Source organism: Hemitrygon akajei, chromosome 6 (assembly GCF_048418815.1).
Source record: "Hemitrygon akajei chromosome 6, sHemAka1.3, whole genome shotgun sequence".
NCBI classification, from domain to species: domain Eukaryota; kingdom Metazoa; phylum Chordata; class Chondrichthyes; order Myliobatiformes; family Dasyatidae; genus Hemitrygon; species Hemitrygon akajei.
The window spans coordinates 173,631,352-173,649,437 of NC_133129.1; the positions used below are offsets into that span (position 1 = coordinate 173,631,352).

Consider the following 18,086-nt stretch of genomic DNA (forward strand, 5'->3'; position numbering starts at 1 on the left):
TTGCCACAGGTGGCTGTGGAGGACAAGTCAATGGATACATATAAAGAAGAGGATGATAAGATCTTGATTAGTAATGGCATCAAAGGGTTGCGAGGGATAATCAATCAACTATGATGGAATGGCAAAAGATGATGGGCTGAATGGCCTAATTCTGCTCCTGTGTCTTATGATCTTATAGCACACAAGACAAGTTTTTCACTGTATCTTGGCACATGTTGCAATAATAAACCAGTGCATTGTAGACAGCATACACCTCTTGCTTATAAATGACAGATGCAACAGAGAATCCAGCAGCCATTTAATTAAGACTGGCCCCTTAAATATGCTGAATAAAGATCCCTTATGGGGACAAATCCTCAAGATATTTACCAGTCACTCACTGCTAAGGTGTGACTGTGATCAGCGAGTCTAACCAACTCCAGGAAGTTTGACAAGCCTTTGGCCAATTCAGTGCTGCTCAGTGAATATCTGTGCATTGAGACAAAGTCACATAACTGTCAATTGCTGATGTCAGTGGTAAAGCCAGCACTCATTGCTGTCGACTACCATCATTCTTATACAGATATTATCCACTTTCAAAACTGAATCTGTTGTTGAAACCTTACTGCTTTAATTCACTAGGCTTTCAATTTGTGTATCCCATACCAAAATCCTGATCTTCAATTAAAGAGTGATTAATATATTTCAGAAAAATGTAAACACATTAATGACATCTTGTATATTTGAGACAGGTGATCAGTCTGAGAGTTGATTAATGATAACCAAGGTTGATATCTCCTTTTCATGATTCACAGGCGAAATATAACAAAGCTCAGATTTTCAGCAAGTAGTTTGTTGATATTCAGAAAAGTAAGAATTTAAAAACATCTCAAGAGCTCACTCACTGGGAGTCAAATAACATTGCTACCATCAGAAAGGAGGTACAAAAACCTGAAGGCACAGACTCAATGATTCAGGAACAATTTCTTCCTCTCTAGGATCCATTTCTTGAATGGACATTGAACCCATGAACACTACCTCACTACTTTTTTATTTCTAGTTTTGCACTACTTATTTAACTATTTATTGTAATTCAGTTTTTTTTCTATAATGTATTACATTGTACTGCTGCCACAAATACAACAAATTTCATGACATATGATGGTGATATTAAAACCTGATTCTGATACTGGCAAGAGAAAGAAATTCCAAAACTTAAAAAAAGATTCACATACTTAAAATGTACTGTCCAAAAGCTCAAAGAACATCATGTGTCTAATAACATCAAACATCATACCACTGATCTTTATATTAATTTTAGTTTATTAAGTCCATAAATCCAATACATCAATTCAAAAACATTTGTGTTCAATTTTTTTTGCAGCTAAGATTTTATATCTCACAACTACGATAAACAATTTGAACAGGTTTTCTCATTAAGCAGTTTTGAATCTGTTTATCCAGCATAGGTTTCGCAAGATGCTCCAAGTACTTCTCAAAACAGTGATATGTGGCGCCAACCTTGGTTCAGATTTCACTTCAAGGATGATTACATAGTCCAAGTAGACTCCCTACTGCCATAATGAGTGTCTGTGGCATTGTCAAGGGTGTCATATTTTTGGACAAGGTATTAACTGCCTGTGTTCTTAGGTGGATGTAGCAGATGCCAGGTCACTGCTTCCAGCAGCAGAGGTATGACCCTAGTGTCCCATCCAATATTTATCCTTTAATCAACATCACTGAGGAAAAAAAGCCAAGTCATTATAACATCGTTCACTCTTCCCATGTCTCATATCGGTGTAGCATTTCTGCATTATAATGGTGACCAGATTTCAAAAGCTATTTGTTTCTGCTAAAGTACTTTGTGATGCACCGGTTGTGATAGGCACCATAATTCTTCTTAATCAATTTTTAAATGTTGACCTTCAATTTTAATCTAACTCAGAAAAACAGGAATAATGGAGAACCATCATGGTGATAACATCTTTGCATTACTTCTACTGATCTATCCCAACCTGTGAAAATTTGAAATAATTCAGAATTTAATAAAAGCATTCCCAAGGAAAATCAACTCAAATTGATTAATAAGCTGGGAGTGGAGTACATTTCATAATCCAAATCTTTCCACGAATCTGACAGGAAATAAAATACAGGTTAGGAGCAAATGGTTCATGTCACAATAAAGAATAAATGGCAAACTAAACAGATTACTCTCGTCTTATTAAAACAATGAAATCATTTGAATTTCATCTCTTTCTATAGAACACCACTCTCAAACCTGTAGTTACAAAGCCACTGCCTGCTCCTGAGACAGTCTGACTGTATCCAGATCTATCCTTTACATCTGCATGCTGAAGTAACCTTAGACACAGTCTTTTGGCTACCTTGGTCAAATGTTCACCCAGAAGGAACATTTCTAAGACCAGTCATCTCACTCTCCTTCAGAAGGACATTCCGGCCGTTTTCTCATTGTAAAACTTGGGCTGCACATTCAGCAAAGAGCAAATCTGAAACAAACAATACATACAGTATTTTGTAATTTGGGCTCTCTCATTTCAGATCCTTGCTAAAACATTCACAGTGACAAAAAGCATGTTATACTGTGAAGTTAAGTAGCCTTAAATATTAATCTCTAGCTAGTAACACTGAAGGTACTACGTGGTGACATCAGCGGTAACCTCACAAATGCTTTTAGTGGCAGAGGGCAAGATAGAACGGTTATCACAGTGGGATAAGCTTCACCGATTGTAAGTGAATTTCTATGTAACAATTTCTTACAGTTTTTAAAAAGGTTAATAATCTAAGGTAGAGGTATTAAACAGCATCTCTGATACACTTACTCCAATGGAGGCCTTCACCAAGAAACAATATAAAATGTGATATTTGTGCTTTTATCTCCTCTGAAAATACTTTGTAACAACTGGCATTCAAAAGTTAACACAGATTATCAAATATTTTTGTGCAATTAAACACAATGCTTCAAGATGTTGACTCAAGCATGACAGATGGAATGACTTGGAATGAATAGTTCCATTATGCTAGGTACTTCTTTGCTCTATGCTCAAGTTGTCAGTGAACACAATATTGGCGGATTTATTAATGACAAACTATCATACTATATATAGACGCACTCATTTTTAGAAGTCACTGACAGTGAACCTGGCTGATTACACACACTGACTTTAATCTAACACAGAAAAGGCCAAGATCTGAACCAGGACTATTTATTCTTTGCACAAGCTCAGAATCGAAATCTGCTTCCCACAAAAGTTCACCTAAACACAAACTATTCTGCAGATGCTGTTAGTTCAGAGCAACTCACAAAATGCTGGAGGAGGTTACCTAAACTTGTTTCCACACAAGAATGCATGCTATGCACAGAAAACCATAATTCTTCATTACAAGTTTAAAATAGGCAAATCTAAATCTCCCTCATTTCCATAAATTACCGTATCAATTGCAGCAGGCATACACACCTGTTTAAACTTGGCCCTCATCTTCTCCAAGTCACCTTGCAACCCTTCATTGGTAGGATCTTCATAAGGAAAGCTGTCAGCCATCTCCAGTATTGAATTTAGGGCTTTCAGCTTTTTACTGTAAAAATGTGAAGAAAATTAAAAGAGAATTTTTAAAAAAAATCTGATCAAAATCCTATACAGGTTTGGCAGAGAAGATATAGAAACATATTAATGATCAATTGAACACAGATCAGTACAGTGTGGGAAAAGGCCCTTCTATCCACTGTATCTGTGGGTGACTATGAGGGAAATCCAAACTAATCCCTTCAACCCCTCATTCTTGCTCATATATCTGTCTAATTGCCTTTTATGACACCTTGTGTTCAGATATTCCTGCACCTAGCATCACTTATGTAAAAATATTCCCTCAATAATGAGCATACTGTTTTGGATACTGTTGTGGGGGATGATCACCCAGGGGAATGCCACAGAGACCAGGTTACCAGCACTGAGTATAGGTCCATGGTGCAGAAGGGAAAGAGGGAAGTGGTAGTCATAGGGACTCAATAGTCAGAGGAACATACAGAGATTTTGTGAACATGAACAGGACACCTAGATGGTACATTGCCTCCCAAATGCCAGGGTCAGCAACATCTTGGACTGTGTCCACAGCATTTTGGAGAGGGAGGGAGCAGCCAGATGTCTTGGTACATAGTGATACCAATGACATAAGAAAGAAAAGCAATGTGGTCCTGAAGAGAGAGTTTAGAGAGTTAGGCAGAAAGCTGAGGAGCAGCATCTCCAAGGAAGCAATTTTTGCATTGCTACATGTGCCATGCACCAATGAGGGTAGAAACAAGATGATTTGGCAGATAAATGCGTGACTGAGAAGCTGGTGCAGAGCTTCAGATTCTTGGATTGTTGGGATCTTATCTGCAGGAGGTATAACCTGTACACAGGTTGCACCTGAACCTGAGGAGGACCAATATCGCGGGGAGGTTTGTTAGAGCTATTGGGGAGGGCTTAAACTAATTTAGCAGGGGGATGGGAACCGGAGTGATGAGACTCAGGATAGAACAGATGGCAAAAAAGCAAAGATCGCATGCAGTCAGGAAGGGCAAGCAGATGACAGGACAAAATTGCAGCAAGCAGGCTGAGTATCAGTGCATTAGGGATGTAGAATCAAAAAGGCTAGCAAATACATACTCAAAGTGTTATATCTTAATGCAAGGAGTAGAAGAAATAAGGTGGATGATCTTGTTGCACTATTACAGATTGTTGGGTATGATGTTGAGGCCATCACTAAATCGTGGCTGAAGGATAGTTGTAGTTGGGAGCTGAATGTCCAAGGCTACATGTTGTATCGGAGTGATAGGAAGGTAGGCAGAGGGTGTGGTGTAGCTCTACTGGTAAAGAATGGCATCAAGTCAGTAGAAAGATGTGATATAGGATAGGAAGATGCTGAATCCTTGTGAGTTGAGTTCAGACCCCATGGTATTACAGGAAAGTTACTGGCATGGTTAGAGCAATGGCTGATTTGTAGGAGGCAGCAAGTGGGAATAAAAGGATTCTTTTTTTGGTTGGCTACCAGTAACTAGTGGTGTTCCGCAGGGGTCAGTGTGGGGGCCGCTTCTTTTATGCTGTATATCAATGATAGAATAGATAACTTTGTTGCCAAGTTTGCAGATGATATGAAGATTGGTGGAGGGGCAGGGCAGAAAACGGAAAGGCTGCAGAAGGACTTAGATTAGGAGAATGGGCAAGAAAGTAACAAATTAAATACAATGTTGGAAAATGCACTGTCATGCACTTTGGTAGAAGAAATAAATGTGCAGACTATTTTCTAAATGGGGAGAACATCCAAAAATCTGAGATGCAAAGGGACTTGAGAGTCCTTGTGCAGGATACCCTAAAGGTTAACTCGCAGACTGAGCTGGTGAGGAAAGCAAATGCAATGTTAGCATTAATTTCAAGAGGTCTAGAATACAAGAGCAAGATGTGATGCTGAGGCTTTATAAGGCACTGGTGAGGCCTCACCTTGAGTATTGTGAACATGTCTGTGCTCCTTATCTAAGAAAAGATGTACTGGCATTGGAGAAGGTTCAGAGGAAGTTCACAATGATGACGATTCCAGCAAATGAAAGGGTTATCAAATGAGGAACGTTTGATGGCTCTGGGCCTGTACTCGCCTGAATTTAGAAGGATGAAGGTGGGGGGGGGGGGGGGGGAGATCTCATTGAAACCTTTCGAATGTTGAGAGGCCTAGATGGGATGCTTCCTATGGTGGGGAAGTCTAGGACAAGAGGGTACAACTTCAGGGTAGAGGGGCTTCCATTTAAAACAGAGATGTGGAGAAATTTCTTTAGCCAGCGGGTGGTGAATTTGTGAAATTTGTTACCACAGGCAGCTGTAGAGGCCAGGTCTTTGGGTGTATCTAAGACAGAGATGGATATGTTCTTTGATTGGCTATGGCATCAAAGGTTATGGGGAGGCCAGGGAGTGGGTCTGAGGAACAGGAGTAACAATTATTTTGTTCTCCTTTACTCTTGTGTACTTTAGAATGACAATAAACAATCCTGAATCTTTCAGTTGCTATTGTATCTTCTTTTTTGGGGTGAATTTAAGTGGATTTAAGGTGCAAGTTTAGTTTTGCACAGAGGATGATAGGTGTCTGCAATGCACTGCAAAACTAAACTTACACCTTAAATCCACTTAAGTTCACCCCACACCTTAAAGCTATGGCCTCTAGTTGAACACCTAGCATACCTCCCCTTTATTACTACCATCAGCGAGGAGGTACTGCAGCCTGAAGACACAAACTCAATGTTTTAGGAACAGCTTCTACCCCTCTGCCAGATTTATGGACAGTGAACTAACCCATGAACACTGCCTCATTAAATTTACTCTCTCTCTGCACTTTTAAAATCTATTTCTATATATAATTCTTATTGCAACTTATAGTATTTTTAAGCATGGCACTGTAATGTTTATGGAAAACAACAAATTTCATGATATACGTCAGTGATACTAAACCTGATTCTGATTCTAAAACCTTGAATTCATGTCATTGATGGGAGGAAATAGAATTGAAGTGAGCAGCAAAACAAGGAGGCCAAATGAAGCAGAATTTGTTCTGAACTGGAATATATTGCCCGAAAGGGTGATGGAAGCAGATTTAGAAGTAATTCTTGGAAGGGATATGGATAAGTGACTCTTATACTCTTTTCGAGTAAAAGAGAGAGAAGGCAAGGAAAGAAGCCTTATCCATGTCCACGCATGCTAGAGTTATGCTGACCATCAGCCACCTATTTACACTGAGGCTCTGTTAATCCCATTAAACTGGGGAGCAAAAAAATCTGCACAGATGACTCCCATATTATGTCTGCTCAGGTAGTGGAAATTCAACCTAACAGAATTTGCAAATCACTACCCAAAAATTTGAGATAGGGAATAAAATTTCACTCTTACTGAATCTTAAAACAGAACAGGCGTAGAAAAAAAAGTAAAAATATACACAATATCTTTTTCAACTCTTATGTTTTGACACATAAACAGATAAGATAGCTTTGCGTCATGTAAGTTCATGATATAAACTAACTTGAAGGAAGGCAGCGCTGTTTACCACCCTATAATGCAGGGGCTGTCTGGATAGCCATAGGGCAAGAACAAGGGAAGTACAATTGCAATGGGACAAATTGGCTCCTTCTGGGTCAAATTCTATGACTTAATAACTCACATATATAGTACGTGTTTAAAAAACAGTGAACCTTCGTACATATTATCTACCTAGAGCAGACATATTTCTTTCAGTACTGCAAAAATTGCAGAGATATAACAGATTTAAGTTTTATGCTACATGGCTTGCTCCACCTATATATGTTACACTACTAACTTAAGTGCAATTAGGTTCTGGAAAAATAGTTTAATAAGTGTTTCATGTCAGTCAATTTAAACACAAACGCAAATCCATTCTGTACCAGTGATAGGTGTGAAGTACAGGTACATATCCTAAACATTTAATTGGTTTGCTTCCTTTCACATAATAGTGTTATTTATCATCATAAGCAGTCCAGAAGCTTAGCAGCATGTAACACTCATGCGCATACCCTTTTTTAACATCTTCGTTATTCTGAAGAAGACACTTCCAGGTAATTGCAAAGCCTTTGTAAAAGGAAACCTGTAAGGAAAAATGTAATCAGATTACACAGCTCCCTTTTCCAAGGGGAATACATACATTATACCAAACAAGAACTATTGGGCATCTGGTACACTGAGATTTTCTTTTTTTGGAAAAGAATCTACATTGACAGGCATGGCTTTCAGAATTGTAATCCAAATATTAGGTCATGATGCTAAAACATTCCTTTGGAACTAATCAGATTCACTGATGTCCATCAGGGAGGGAAATATGCCATCCTTGCCCAGTCTCACCTACACATGATTCTAAACCCAGCAATGTGATTAACCCTCAACTCGCTCCTCAATTCAGAAGCAATTGGGATGGATAATAAACACTCATTACCAGCAGCAGTCATACCCTGTGTAACAAGAAAAAAGGAAAAGTTAAATTTTGCATTTTAGGTGATATGACATCAAACCACATAACCCCCATTTTTATATTAAATCATTCCTGGTTCCTCAAATGCTCTGGATGAGTGGGTTTCTCAATACTGGCAAGAGTAAATCATGGGCCATTATGGAGCTAATTTAGGCAAAGCTATGTTAGCTAATCTCCTGAACTGCAACTCCAAAAACATCCTATAAAGATAGTAATAAAGCATCTACGTTTTAGATGTAGAGAAAAGATTAAAATGTAGAGCTAATAAAATACTAAACAAGAAAGGAGAAAGAGTAAATACATGGGGGGAGGGGGCTGGGATGAGTGGAGGAAAATCAGCAGGGGAACTAGTCAGCAGCTTTCAATTCCTGGTGTTAATATATTGGATGAGCTACCCTGGGCCCAGCACATAGATTCAATCACAATGGAGGCATGCCAGTACCTTTATTGGGAGGTTAACGAGCTTCAGCTTGATACAAGCACTCTAACAAACTCCTAGAAATGCAGGACTAAAAACATCCAGTCTTGTTGCATCAGGGTCTGATGTGACAATTCAAATGTGGTGGAACACAAGATACTGTAGACAGTAGTGAATTTAGCACATCACAGCCATATCCCTTCCCACCAAGGGTAATACCTACAGAAGACACTGACTCAAGGTGTCAATATCCATCAAAGATACCCACCATCGAGACCATGCCATCTCCTCATAGCTACCATCAGGCAGGAGGTACGTAGTCCTCAAATCCCACACCATCTCATTCAGGAACAGCTACTACCCTTCGACCAACTGGTTCTTGAGCAAACTAGGACAACCTCAGTCACTACTTAAGCAATAGTATAACCACTCTGATCACTTTGTAGTAACAGACTAGGTATATTTTGTTCTAATTTTTTTGTATACAGTATATAAAATGTATGTGTTTCTTTAAATGCTGTTTAAGGTGCTATGTGCCTGTGATGCTGCTGCAAGTTTTTCCACTGTACCTGTACATACCTGTGCACATGACAATACACTCAACATTCACTTCAATAACTGCATGAAATACACCAGCAGAATCTCCTGATCCTTAGTTAAGTCACTGCGCTGGAACCTGCATCCTCTGACTCTCTATGCACTAGTTTCCACAGTAACAACTGCATTTTTGCATTCCTTTATACACAGAGTGGCTACTTTATCAGGTCCACCTGCTCGTTTATGCAAATATCTAACGAAGCCAATCACGTGGCTGTAACTCAATGCATAAAAGCATGCAGACATGCTCAAGAGGTCCAGTTGTTGCTCAAACCAAACATCAGAATTGGAAGAAGTGTTATCTAAGTGGCTTGACAATGTAATGATTGTTGGTGCCAGATGGATGGTTTGAATATGTCAGAAACTGCTGATCTCCTGAGATTTTCACAGTCTCCGGAGTTTACCAGAGGATGGCGTGAAAAACAAAAACATCCAGTGAGTGGCAGTTCTGTGGGTGAAGCCGCCTTATGTGTGACAGAGGTCAGAGGAGAATGGCCAGACTGGTTCAAGCTGACAAGAAGACGACACTAATTCAAATAACCATACAATAGTGATGTGCAGAACAACATCTCTGAATACCCAACATACTGAACCTTGAATTGGATGGACTACAGCAGCTGAAGACCATGAATACACATACAGTAGCCACTTTATTGGGTACAGGAGGTATCTATTAAAGGGGCCACTGAGTGTACAATAGAAGTGACAACAACGAATTACCTTTCAATTCCCAAGTACACAACAATTTTTTAAAAATTCAGAATACCATTTCACACACAAGGGCAAATATTTCATTTCAGATGCTAATAATTTGAAAGTCTATAGCTGTTGGGGAGGGTTTAAGCTAATTTAGCAGGGGAATAGGAACCAGAGTGATAGAGCTGATGACAGAGCAGTCGGAGTATAGAGAGGAAGTGGAACAACTGGTGAATTGGTATGAGAAGAACAACCTAAGCCTGAATATGGAGAAGACCAAGGAAATCATTGTGGACTCCAGGAAGGTGCAGACAAATCACAACCCTCTGTGAATACCTGGCTCTTCTGTAGAGTTAAGTGCACCAAGTGCCTGGGAGCTCACATCATGGATGACACACCTCGTCCCTTAATATCACCTCCGTTTCTCCCCCCAGGCCATTAGGTTTCTGAAATCCCTACACATCGAATTCAAAGTGTCACTGGTTAATCTCTTCTGTACTTTACAATATTTAATATTGATGCGCTTTAGTTTGTTATTTATTTATGATTCATCTGTACGTTTTAGCCTTACCATAAGTTATCGTGTGTTATGTGTACTACTGTGGTTTACACCCTAGTTCAAAGAAACGTTGTCTCATTTCTATATACATTACATGGTTATATATATCTATACAGTTAAATGCCCCAGCTATGGGTAAAATAGCCCCACTAACTTGTGGACAGCCTTGGAAGAGACGAAGACTGCAGACATGAACCCTAACAGCAAATCCGGAGTGGCGCCCCAATGTGGCTGGATGTCATTGAACATCCTTCTGGAACTTCCTGCAGCCACGCTGGTGCCAAATGTATTGCTTCATAAGCCCTCCTTTGGACTACACTGGTGAGGCTGAGAGGGGGATCTTGGCGACTGAGCATCTCAGGATCTCCATAGCTTCCACCCAGGCTCCTGGTGATGATGATCATCACACATTGTCCTTCGAGACAGACTGATGCCAATCAACCACAGTTAAATAGCAATAAACTTGACTTGATACAAGTTGATGCAGTATGTACTGACACTGTGAGGAAGGCCAGGCCAATGTGAGGGCAAAATTGCCATCAGTGGAATGGGTTAAAGTGCAACAGAGCACAAAATTGGAAGGGTGATGAATTACGGAACTGAAGGTTTATATTTGAATGCACACAGTATACAGAATAAGGCAGATGGTAATGTAGCACAGTTAGAAATTGGCAGGTATAACGTCGTGGGTATCACAGAGTCATGTTTGAAAGATCATTGGTGACAGCTTAACATCCATTTTGTACAATGTATCAAAAGTACAAGCAGGTAGGCGGGGGGGGGGGCTCTATTGGTTAAAAAAATTAAATCAAATCTTTTGAAAAAGGTGACACAGATCAGAAGATGGAGTATCCTTATTGGTAGAATAATGAAACATATGGAGTAAAAAGGCCCTGATGTGAGTTATATATGGGCCTCCAAACAGTAGCCAGGATGTGGGATATAAATTACAACGGGAGACAGAAAAGGCATGTATAAAGGACAATGTTACAATAGTCATAGGGTATTTCAATATGCAGGTAAATTGGAAAAGTCAGACTGGTAATGGATCCCAAGAAAGGGGATGTTTTAGAATGCCTATGAGAAGTTTTTTTTTAGAAAAGAGCAGTTTGTGGTTGAGCCCATTCAGTGTTGTGCAATGAACAGAATTGATAACAGAGCTTAAGATAAAGGAACCCTTAGGAGCCAGTGAGCACAGTATGACAGAATTCGCCCTGTAGCTTGACAGGGAGAAGATAAAAGTCAGATATTTCAGTATTATTTTGGAGTAAAGGAATTACAGAGACACAAGAGAGGAGCTGGCCAAAATTGATTGTAAAGGGATACGATCAGGGATGACAGCAGAGCAATGGCTGGAGTTTCTGGATGAAATTTGGAAGGCACAGGATAGATGCATACCAAAGATGAAAAAGTATTCTAAAGGGAGGACAGACAACTTTGGCTGATAAGGGAAGTCAAAGACAGCAACCCATCAACCTCCACTTTAAATACAGGTGTCCCCCGTTTTTCGAACGCTTGCTTTACAACACCTTGCTGTTACGAAAGACCTACATTAGTTACCTTTTCTCGCTAACAGGTGTTTTCACTGTTACAAAAAAAGGCAGCGCACACCCTGAGCAGCCAAGCTCCTCCCCCAGAACTGCATTCTAGCCGGCATTGCTTAAACACGTGCCTGTGAGCATCTGTGCTTTATCGCAATTTATTTTATGCATCCGTTAGCAAGGTGAGTTCTAAGGTATCGGAAAAGTCTAAAAGAGCGCGTAAGGGTGTTACACTTAGCGTAAAGCTAGACATAATTAAGCGGTTCAATCGTGGTGAACGAAGTAAGGACATAGTGAGTTCGGCCAAGGGTTTGTGGAAGTTGACGAAGATGATGTTGAAGAGGTTTTGGCATCCCATGACCAAGAACTGACAGATGAAGAGCTGATGCAATTGCAAGAGGAAAGGATAACAATTGAAACCAAATGCAGTAGCGAACGGCCCGAAAGTGAAGTCGTCCAGGAACTGAACGTGAAGCAATTGCGTGAGATTTTCACTGCCATTGACAACGCTGCAATGATTGCAGAAAAGTATGACTTTAATTTTGAAAGGGTATGTAGGTTTAGGGCATATTTGTAGGATGGTTTGAGTGCTTACAAAGAACTGTATGACAGAAAAATGCGCAAGGCTAAGCAGTCAAGCATACTGTCGTTTTTCAAGCCTTCCACATCAGATGACGAACCTCAACCTTCGACATCGAGGCAGGCAGACATAGAAGAAGGTGACCTGCCTGCCCTGATGGAAACAGACAACGATGAGATGACACCCCAGTGTCCCACCATCCCAACCTCCGACGACTCAGCCTAACACACCATCATCAGTGTGCTCGCTGTCTTCCCGATTCCGGTAAGTGAAACTACACTGTACATACATTATTTCTATTTTAAATAGGCTGTGTATTTTTATGTGTTATTTGGTTTGATTTGGCAGCTTCATAGCTTAAAGGTTACTGGACAGAGTGCTACCGAGAGCGCTTGCATGAGATTTTCGCTACAGTGGACAATGCTGCAATGATTGCAGGACAGTATTTCTACTTTATATAGGCTGTGTATTTATCATATCATTCATGTTTTTACTATATGTTACTGTTATTTTAGGTTTTATGTGTGATTTGGTAGGTTATTTTTTGAGTCTGCGAAAGGTCACAAACTTTTCCCATATAAATAAATGGTAATTGCTTCTTCACTTTAGGACATTCCGGTTTACGAACCATTTCATAGGAACGCTCTATCTTCGGATAGTGGGGGAACATGTATACACAGTAACCTGGCCTCCACAGCAATCTATGGCAATGAAATACGCAGATTCAACACCATCTAGCTAAAGAATGTATATGCAATAATCCACACAAATTAGCTAATTCTACTATGCAGAACTCCCTTATTGGTGTTATTTCCCTCTTCACTGTCTAGTGACATCTGCTTACATTTGAACATTTAGTGTTGGCAAGAATGATCAGCAAGTAATTTGCTATTATTAAGTGTACTACACACACAAAGTTCTGGAGGAATTCAGCTCAGGCAGCATCTATGGAGTGAAATAAATAGCCAATGTTTTGGGCTGACACTATTCATCAGAAACATGGAGACTCTCCATGTACATCTGCAAGTAGTAAAATGCACTCACAGCATAGAGTAACATTCCAGTACGTGCCACCTTATTTACACATAGAAATATCATTCAACCAAATCAAATGAAACTAACTTTTAATAAAATCATGTGCAATTATAATTACATTTACAACTTGTTCACATACTGTAATTGCATATTTACCTCAGATCCAATTTTCGCACCATTTGCTAACCCATATCTCTGTCCCTCAGTTTCTCCCAATTGACCTCCTTCAATAAATCCTTCTCGATATCCTTTCCCACGAAATCTGCCATCAGGTAATTAAAAAATTATCACATTATTAATAAAATTTCTCTATAAAAAGGCATTAAATTTATGTTCAAAATTATGTGCTTTTTGGAGAAGTACATTCTCACCAGCTGACATCCCAATCAAATGAATCAAATTAATCTGCACATGAAAAATCACATCAAATATAGAATAACTACATTATCAGTATCTGATTTCAATAAAGATCTATAAGTGCAACAAGATCAAAAGTCTGCTTATTTTTAAGTAACTTTTCCATGCACTTGTTCCACAGTTACAGAATTAACAGAGCTGATATTCATCAAGGAGTCCTTAAGGTCTCCAAGACAGAACTCTCACACACAAAAAATGTATTAAAATATTAATAACTATTCACTTTTTAAAAATTCAAGGTTCAATATTGTTTAAGGTCATTTCCTGTACACAAGTGTAAAGGAGAATGAAATAATTGTTACTCCAGATCTGAGGCAGCCCAAAAAAAAGATTAAAAACACAATAATATTATAAAAAGCTTAATAAATATAATTACTTAAGATAGCTTATATACATATATTGATTATATGCCCACATAGTGTTGCTAGACACAGGAGTGTTTGTATATAAAGTGATGACAGGAAATAATATAGTAACGTTCTTCTTTAATTACAACAGAACTAAACAAATTGACAAGCTTGCAAGTAGTACAAAGCCAACATCTATTAAGTTAAAAGCTTTGTTTTAAGCTGTCCATATTATGTATGAAACAGAGATACTCAAAACCACTGAAACAATGGTCAATTATGGTCACATTTCAACATAGAAGAGTACAGCACAGGAACAGGCCCTTCAGCCCACAACGTTGCGCTAAGCCAGCTAAAAAGCAAATCAAAACCCCAAAGGCTAATCCTTTCTATCTAAACAATGTCCACATCACTCCATCTTTCTCACATTTATGTGTCTCTTTAAAAGCCTCTAATATATTTGCCTCTACCACCATAACTGGCTGCACATTCCAGACATCCACCACTCTGAGTAAAAAAACTTGCCCCTACATCCCCTTTGAACCTATCCCCTCTCACCTTCAATGTTTGCCCTTTGATATTAGACATTTCTACAATGGGAAAAAAAATACTCCCTGTCTACTCTATCTACGCCTCTCATAATCTTATAAACCTCTGTCAGATCTCCCCTCAGCCTCTGCCACTTCAAAGAAAACAACCCAACACTGTCCAGCTTCTCATGATGGCACATACCCTCTAAACCAGGTACTCTTCTGCACCATCTCCAAAGCTTCAACCAGAACTGTATGCAGTATTTCAAGAAGACACCCAACCCACATGAAATTGATTTATGGACAGGAGGAAAATAAAGAAAGAGCACCAATGTATAATTAAATAGGAGTAGGATTAGGCCACTTGGTCTTTGCAGCCTATTCTACCATTTAACAAGTTCACAGCCGATCCCATAATGTTCACCCAATTTTCCTGTCCTATTCCTATATTCTTCAATTCCCTAAATCTCCAGAAAACTATTCCACTCATCTATGAATGCAATTAATGACTAAGTCTCCACAGCCTCAAACAGCACAGAAACTGAACACCCTTTGTGCGAAACTTCTGCACAATTCATTCTTCTATTACTTTAAGACTGTAACCTCTTGTTCTTGACTCTTCCAGCAGAGGGAACATCTTGTTGCTACCCAGCAGGGCAAATGCCTTTACTTAACAGGATGTATTTGTGAATTCTCCATCTCAAGGAACTCAATATACTTAGTGAGAGGTTATTAAAGACTGAAGTCAACCGATTTAAGGAAGTTAAGCAGAATAAAAAGTAGATAAGGTACAGGACTGGCTGTTATCTAATTGAATGCTACAGCAGGTCCAAGGCTATGTTCAAAGTTCAAAGCAAATTTATTATATATATGTCATCATATGCAATCCAGAGATTCATTTTCTTGTGGGCATCTACAATATATGCAGAACAAAATCAATGAAAGACTGCGTCAACTTGGGTGTTCAAAAGACAATAGACTGTGCAAATACTAGAAGAAAGAAATATTAACAATAAATAAACAATAAATATCAAGAACACAAAGTGATGAGTCCTTGAAAATGAGTCCATAGGTTGTGGGAACATTTCAATGATGGGGCAAGGGAAGTTACCCCCTTTGGTTCAAGAGCCTGATGGTTGAGAGGTAGTAACTTCTCCTGAACCTGGTGATGTGAGTCCTGAGAGTCCTGTACCTTCTTCCTGAAGGCAGTAGCAAGAGTGGTTGGGGTCCCTGATGATGGATGCTGCTTTCATGCAAAAATGCTTCCTGTGGATGTGCTCATTGGTGAGGAGGGCTTTACCTGTGGATTGGACTGTATCCACTACTTTTTGTAAGATTTTCTGTTCAAGAGTGTTTCTATACCAGGATGTGACGCAGCCAGTCAATAAACTCTCCACCATAAATCTATACAGACAAGAGAAAATCTGCAGATGCTGGAAATCTAAGCAATACACACAAAATGCTAGAGGAACTCAGCAGGCCAAGCAGCCTCTATGGAAAAACGTAAACAGTCAATGTTTCAGGCCGAGACCCTTCATCAGTTTTGAGTTTTCATCAGTTTTAAAGTTGCTGACCCTCTCATCTCTGATCCTCTGAGGACTGGCTCATGGATCTCTGGTTTCCTCCTCCTGTAGTCAATAATCAGTCCTTGTCCAATCTTACCAATGGTCTGTCTTTGCCTTTAATGCTGCCATCACAAAGTCCAAGTAACTTGGATTCCATCCTGACTTGGGGCCCTGCTTGCATATTCCCTCTATGACCTTTTGGGTTTCCTCCAAATATTTGGATTTCTTCCACAACCCAATAATGACTGTAGTTTATTTGGTTACAGTGCTTTGTACCTAATGCTTGGCACCAGTATCTATTTTAAAAAAAATCAGGGGGTTTTGGAGGATTACAGAATAATGGGTCCGATCAAAATGCACTGAATGAACTTCTATGTGTTAGGAGAATATGACAGCACCCATTTAGCATCAATATAGAGCAACAAATTGAAGTTCAGTGGGTCAAGCAGCATCTGTGAGGGGGAAGACCAATAGTGGACTTTTCAGGTCAGAACGCTACATCACGACCGTCTCCAGTCCGTGTGTCTCCATCAATGACAATATGCCAAGTATAAATACAGCTACAGTACCAGCATGCCTCATGAGGTCAGATGTGTTAATGTGAAAACTACAATATATGCCTACTAGAATCAGCCATTACTAATAGTTAAAGTTTCAACTAATTCATGCTTTGTACCAAGTGCCCGGTATAAACTGAAGTCACAGAGTGAAACAGCACATGAACAGGCCCTTCTACACAAGATGACCATGTCACGCTAGACCCACCTACCCACGCTTGGTCCATACTCTTCTAACACTTCCTGTTGAGTACTTAGCCACGTCTTTCTATATGCAACAGCGAAGCTTCAAACTCTGCCAAAATCTGGCTACAAATGAATAACGATCGCTTGACCAACCGGTATAGAAGATGCTGGAGAGGGAGACCCGGGACAAGGAGCTCAGCACCCGCTCCCTGGTGCCTGCCCCGGGGCTGGGCAGGCAGCGCGCATGCCTCCCTCTCCCCTCTAATCCCGGGAGGCTACACACCCGCTATCGTTGGCCGCTAAAATCCCCATAATAGTAAAAGATATATATTTTTTTACTTGTCATCGGCCAGCAGGATCGAATCAAATAAGTCATCGTCGGGTCGAGAGTGAACAGCGTCGGAATTCATCGCAAATCACCACATCAACTCTCCAGACGCCGGCCCCACATCGGAGCATGCGCGCCGGCGGTCCGGGAACCGGTCCCGGAGCATGCGCGCCGGCGGTCCGGCAACCGGTCCCGGAGCATGCGCGCCGGCGGTCCGGCAACCGGTCCCGGAGCATGCGCGCCGGCGGTCCGGGAACCGGTCCCGGAGCATGCGCTCTAAAGACTCCGGCCCGATTCTGGAGCATGCGCCTTCACAGAGATTATTTTACATTCTTTTGCCCTGCTCCTCAACTCCTAATTTCCTGGATGAATGAGTTTGATAAACCTGGATCGGTTTATCAAATAATAAACCGATCCTGGATAAATCACTTCCTGGAAACAAAAGTTTGCATGTGAGAACAAAATTGGCAGACCAGACCTATATTCTCTGAATAAAAAACACAAAATGCTGGCAGAACTCAGCAGGCCAGACAGCATCTTTGGGAGGAGGTAGTGACAACATTTCGGGCCGAAACCCTTCATCAGTCTTTAGGACGTGGGGGTAAACTGGATCATCTGAATGAGCACCACCCACACAAAGAGTGAGCATGGAAACTCCAGCCAAATAGCACTGGTAGTTGAACTGGTCGCTGTAAGGCTGTCCTGGTGCATGGGTGAGCTGTAGAGGCTGGAGGC

General features: G+C 40.2%; 1 protein-coding gene across 1 annotated transcript; it reads right to left on the reverse strand.

The window, feature by feature from the left end:
- Positions 1 to 1,284: 1,284 nt before the first annotated feature.
- lto1 (LTO1 maturation factor of ABCE1) lies at positions 1,285 to 17,556 on the reverse strand. The gene is made up of 5 exons (XM_073049783.1): positions 17,363 to 17,556; positions 13,578 to 13,683; positions 7,544 to 7,614; positions 3,456 to 3,573; positions 1,285 to 2,486 (listed from the first exon to the last, which is right to left on the reverse strand). Exons 1-5 carry the CDS (start codon positions 17,431 to 17,433, stop codon positions 2,421 to 2,423), a joined length of 432 nt encoding a protein of 143 aa, XP_072905884.1. The 5' UTR covers positions 17,434 to 17,556; the 3' UTR covers positions 1,285 to 2,420.
- Positions 17,557 to 18,086: the final 530 nt, after the last annotated feature.

What these genes read in the sequence shown, in the direction of transcription:
- lto1 (XM_073049783.1), bottom strand. Translation starts at nt 17,433, where the DNA reads ATGAATTCCGACGCTGTTCACTCTCGACCCGACGATGACTTATTTGAT. An exon ending in ATCCTGCTGGCCGATGACAA is followed by an intron (nt 13,684 to 17,362) that starts GTAAAAAAATAT and finishes ACCTGATGGCAG; the next exon opens with ATTTCGTGGGAAAGGATATC. An exon ending in GTGCGAAAATTGGATCTGAG is followed by an intron (nt 7,615 to 13,577) that starts GTAAATATGCAA and finishes TTTTCCTTACAG; the next exon opens with GTTTCCTTTTACAAAGGCTT.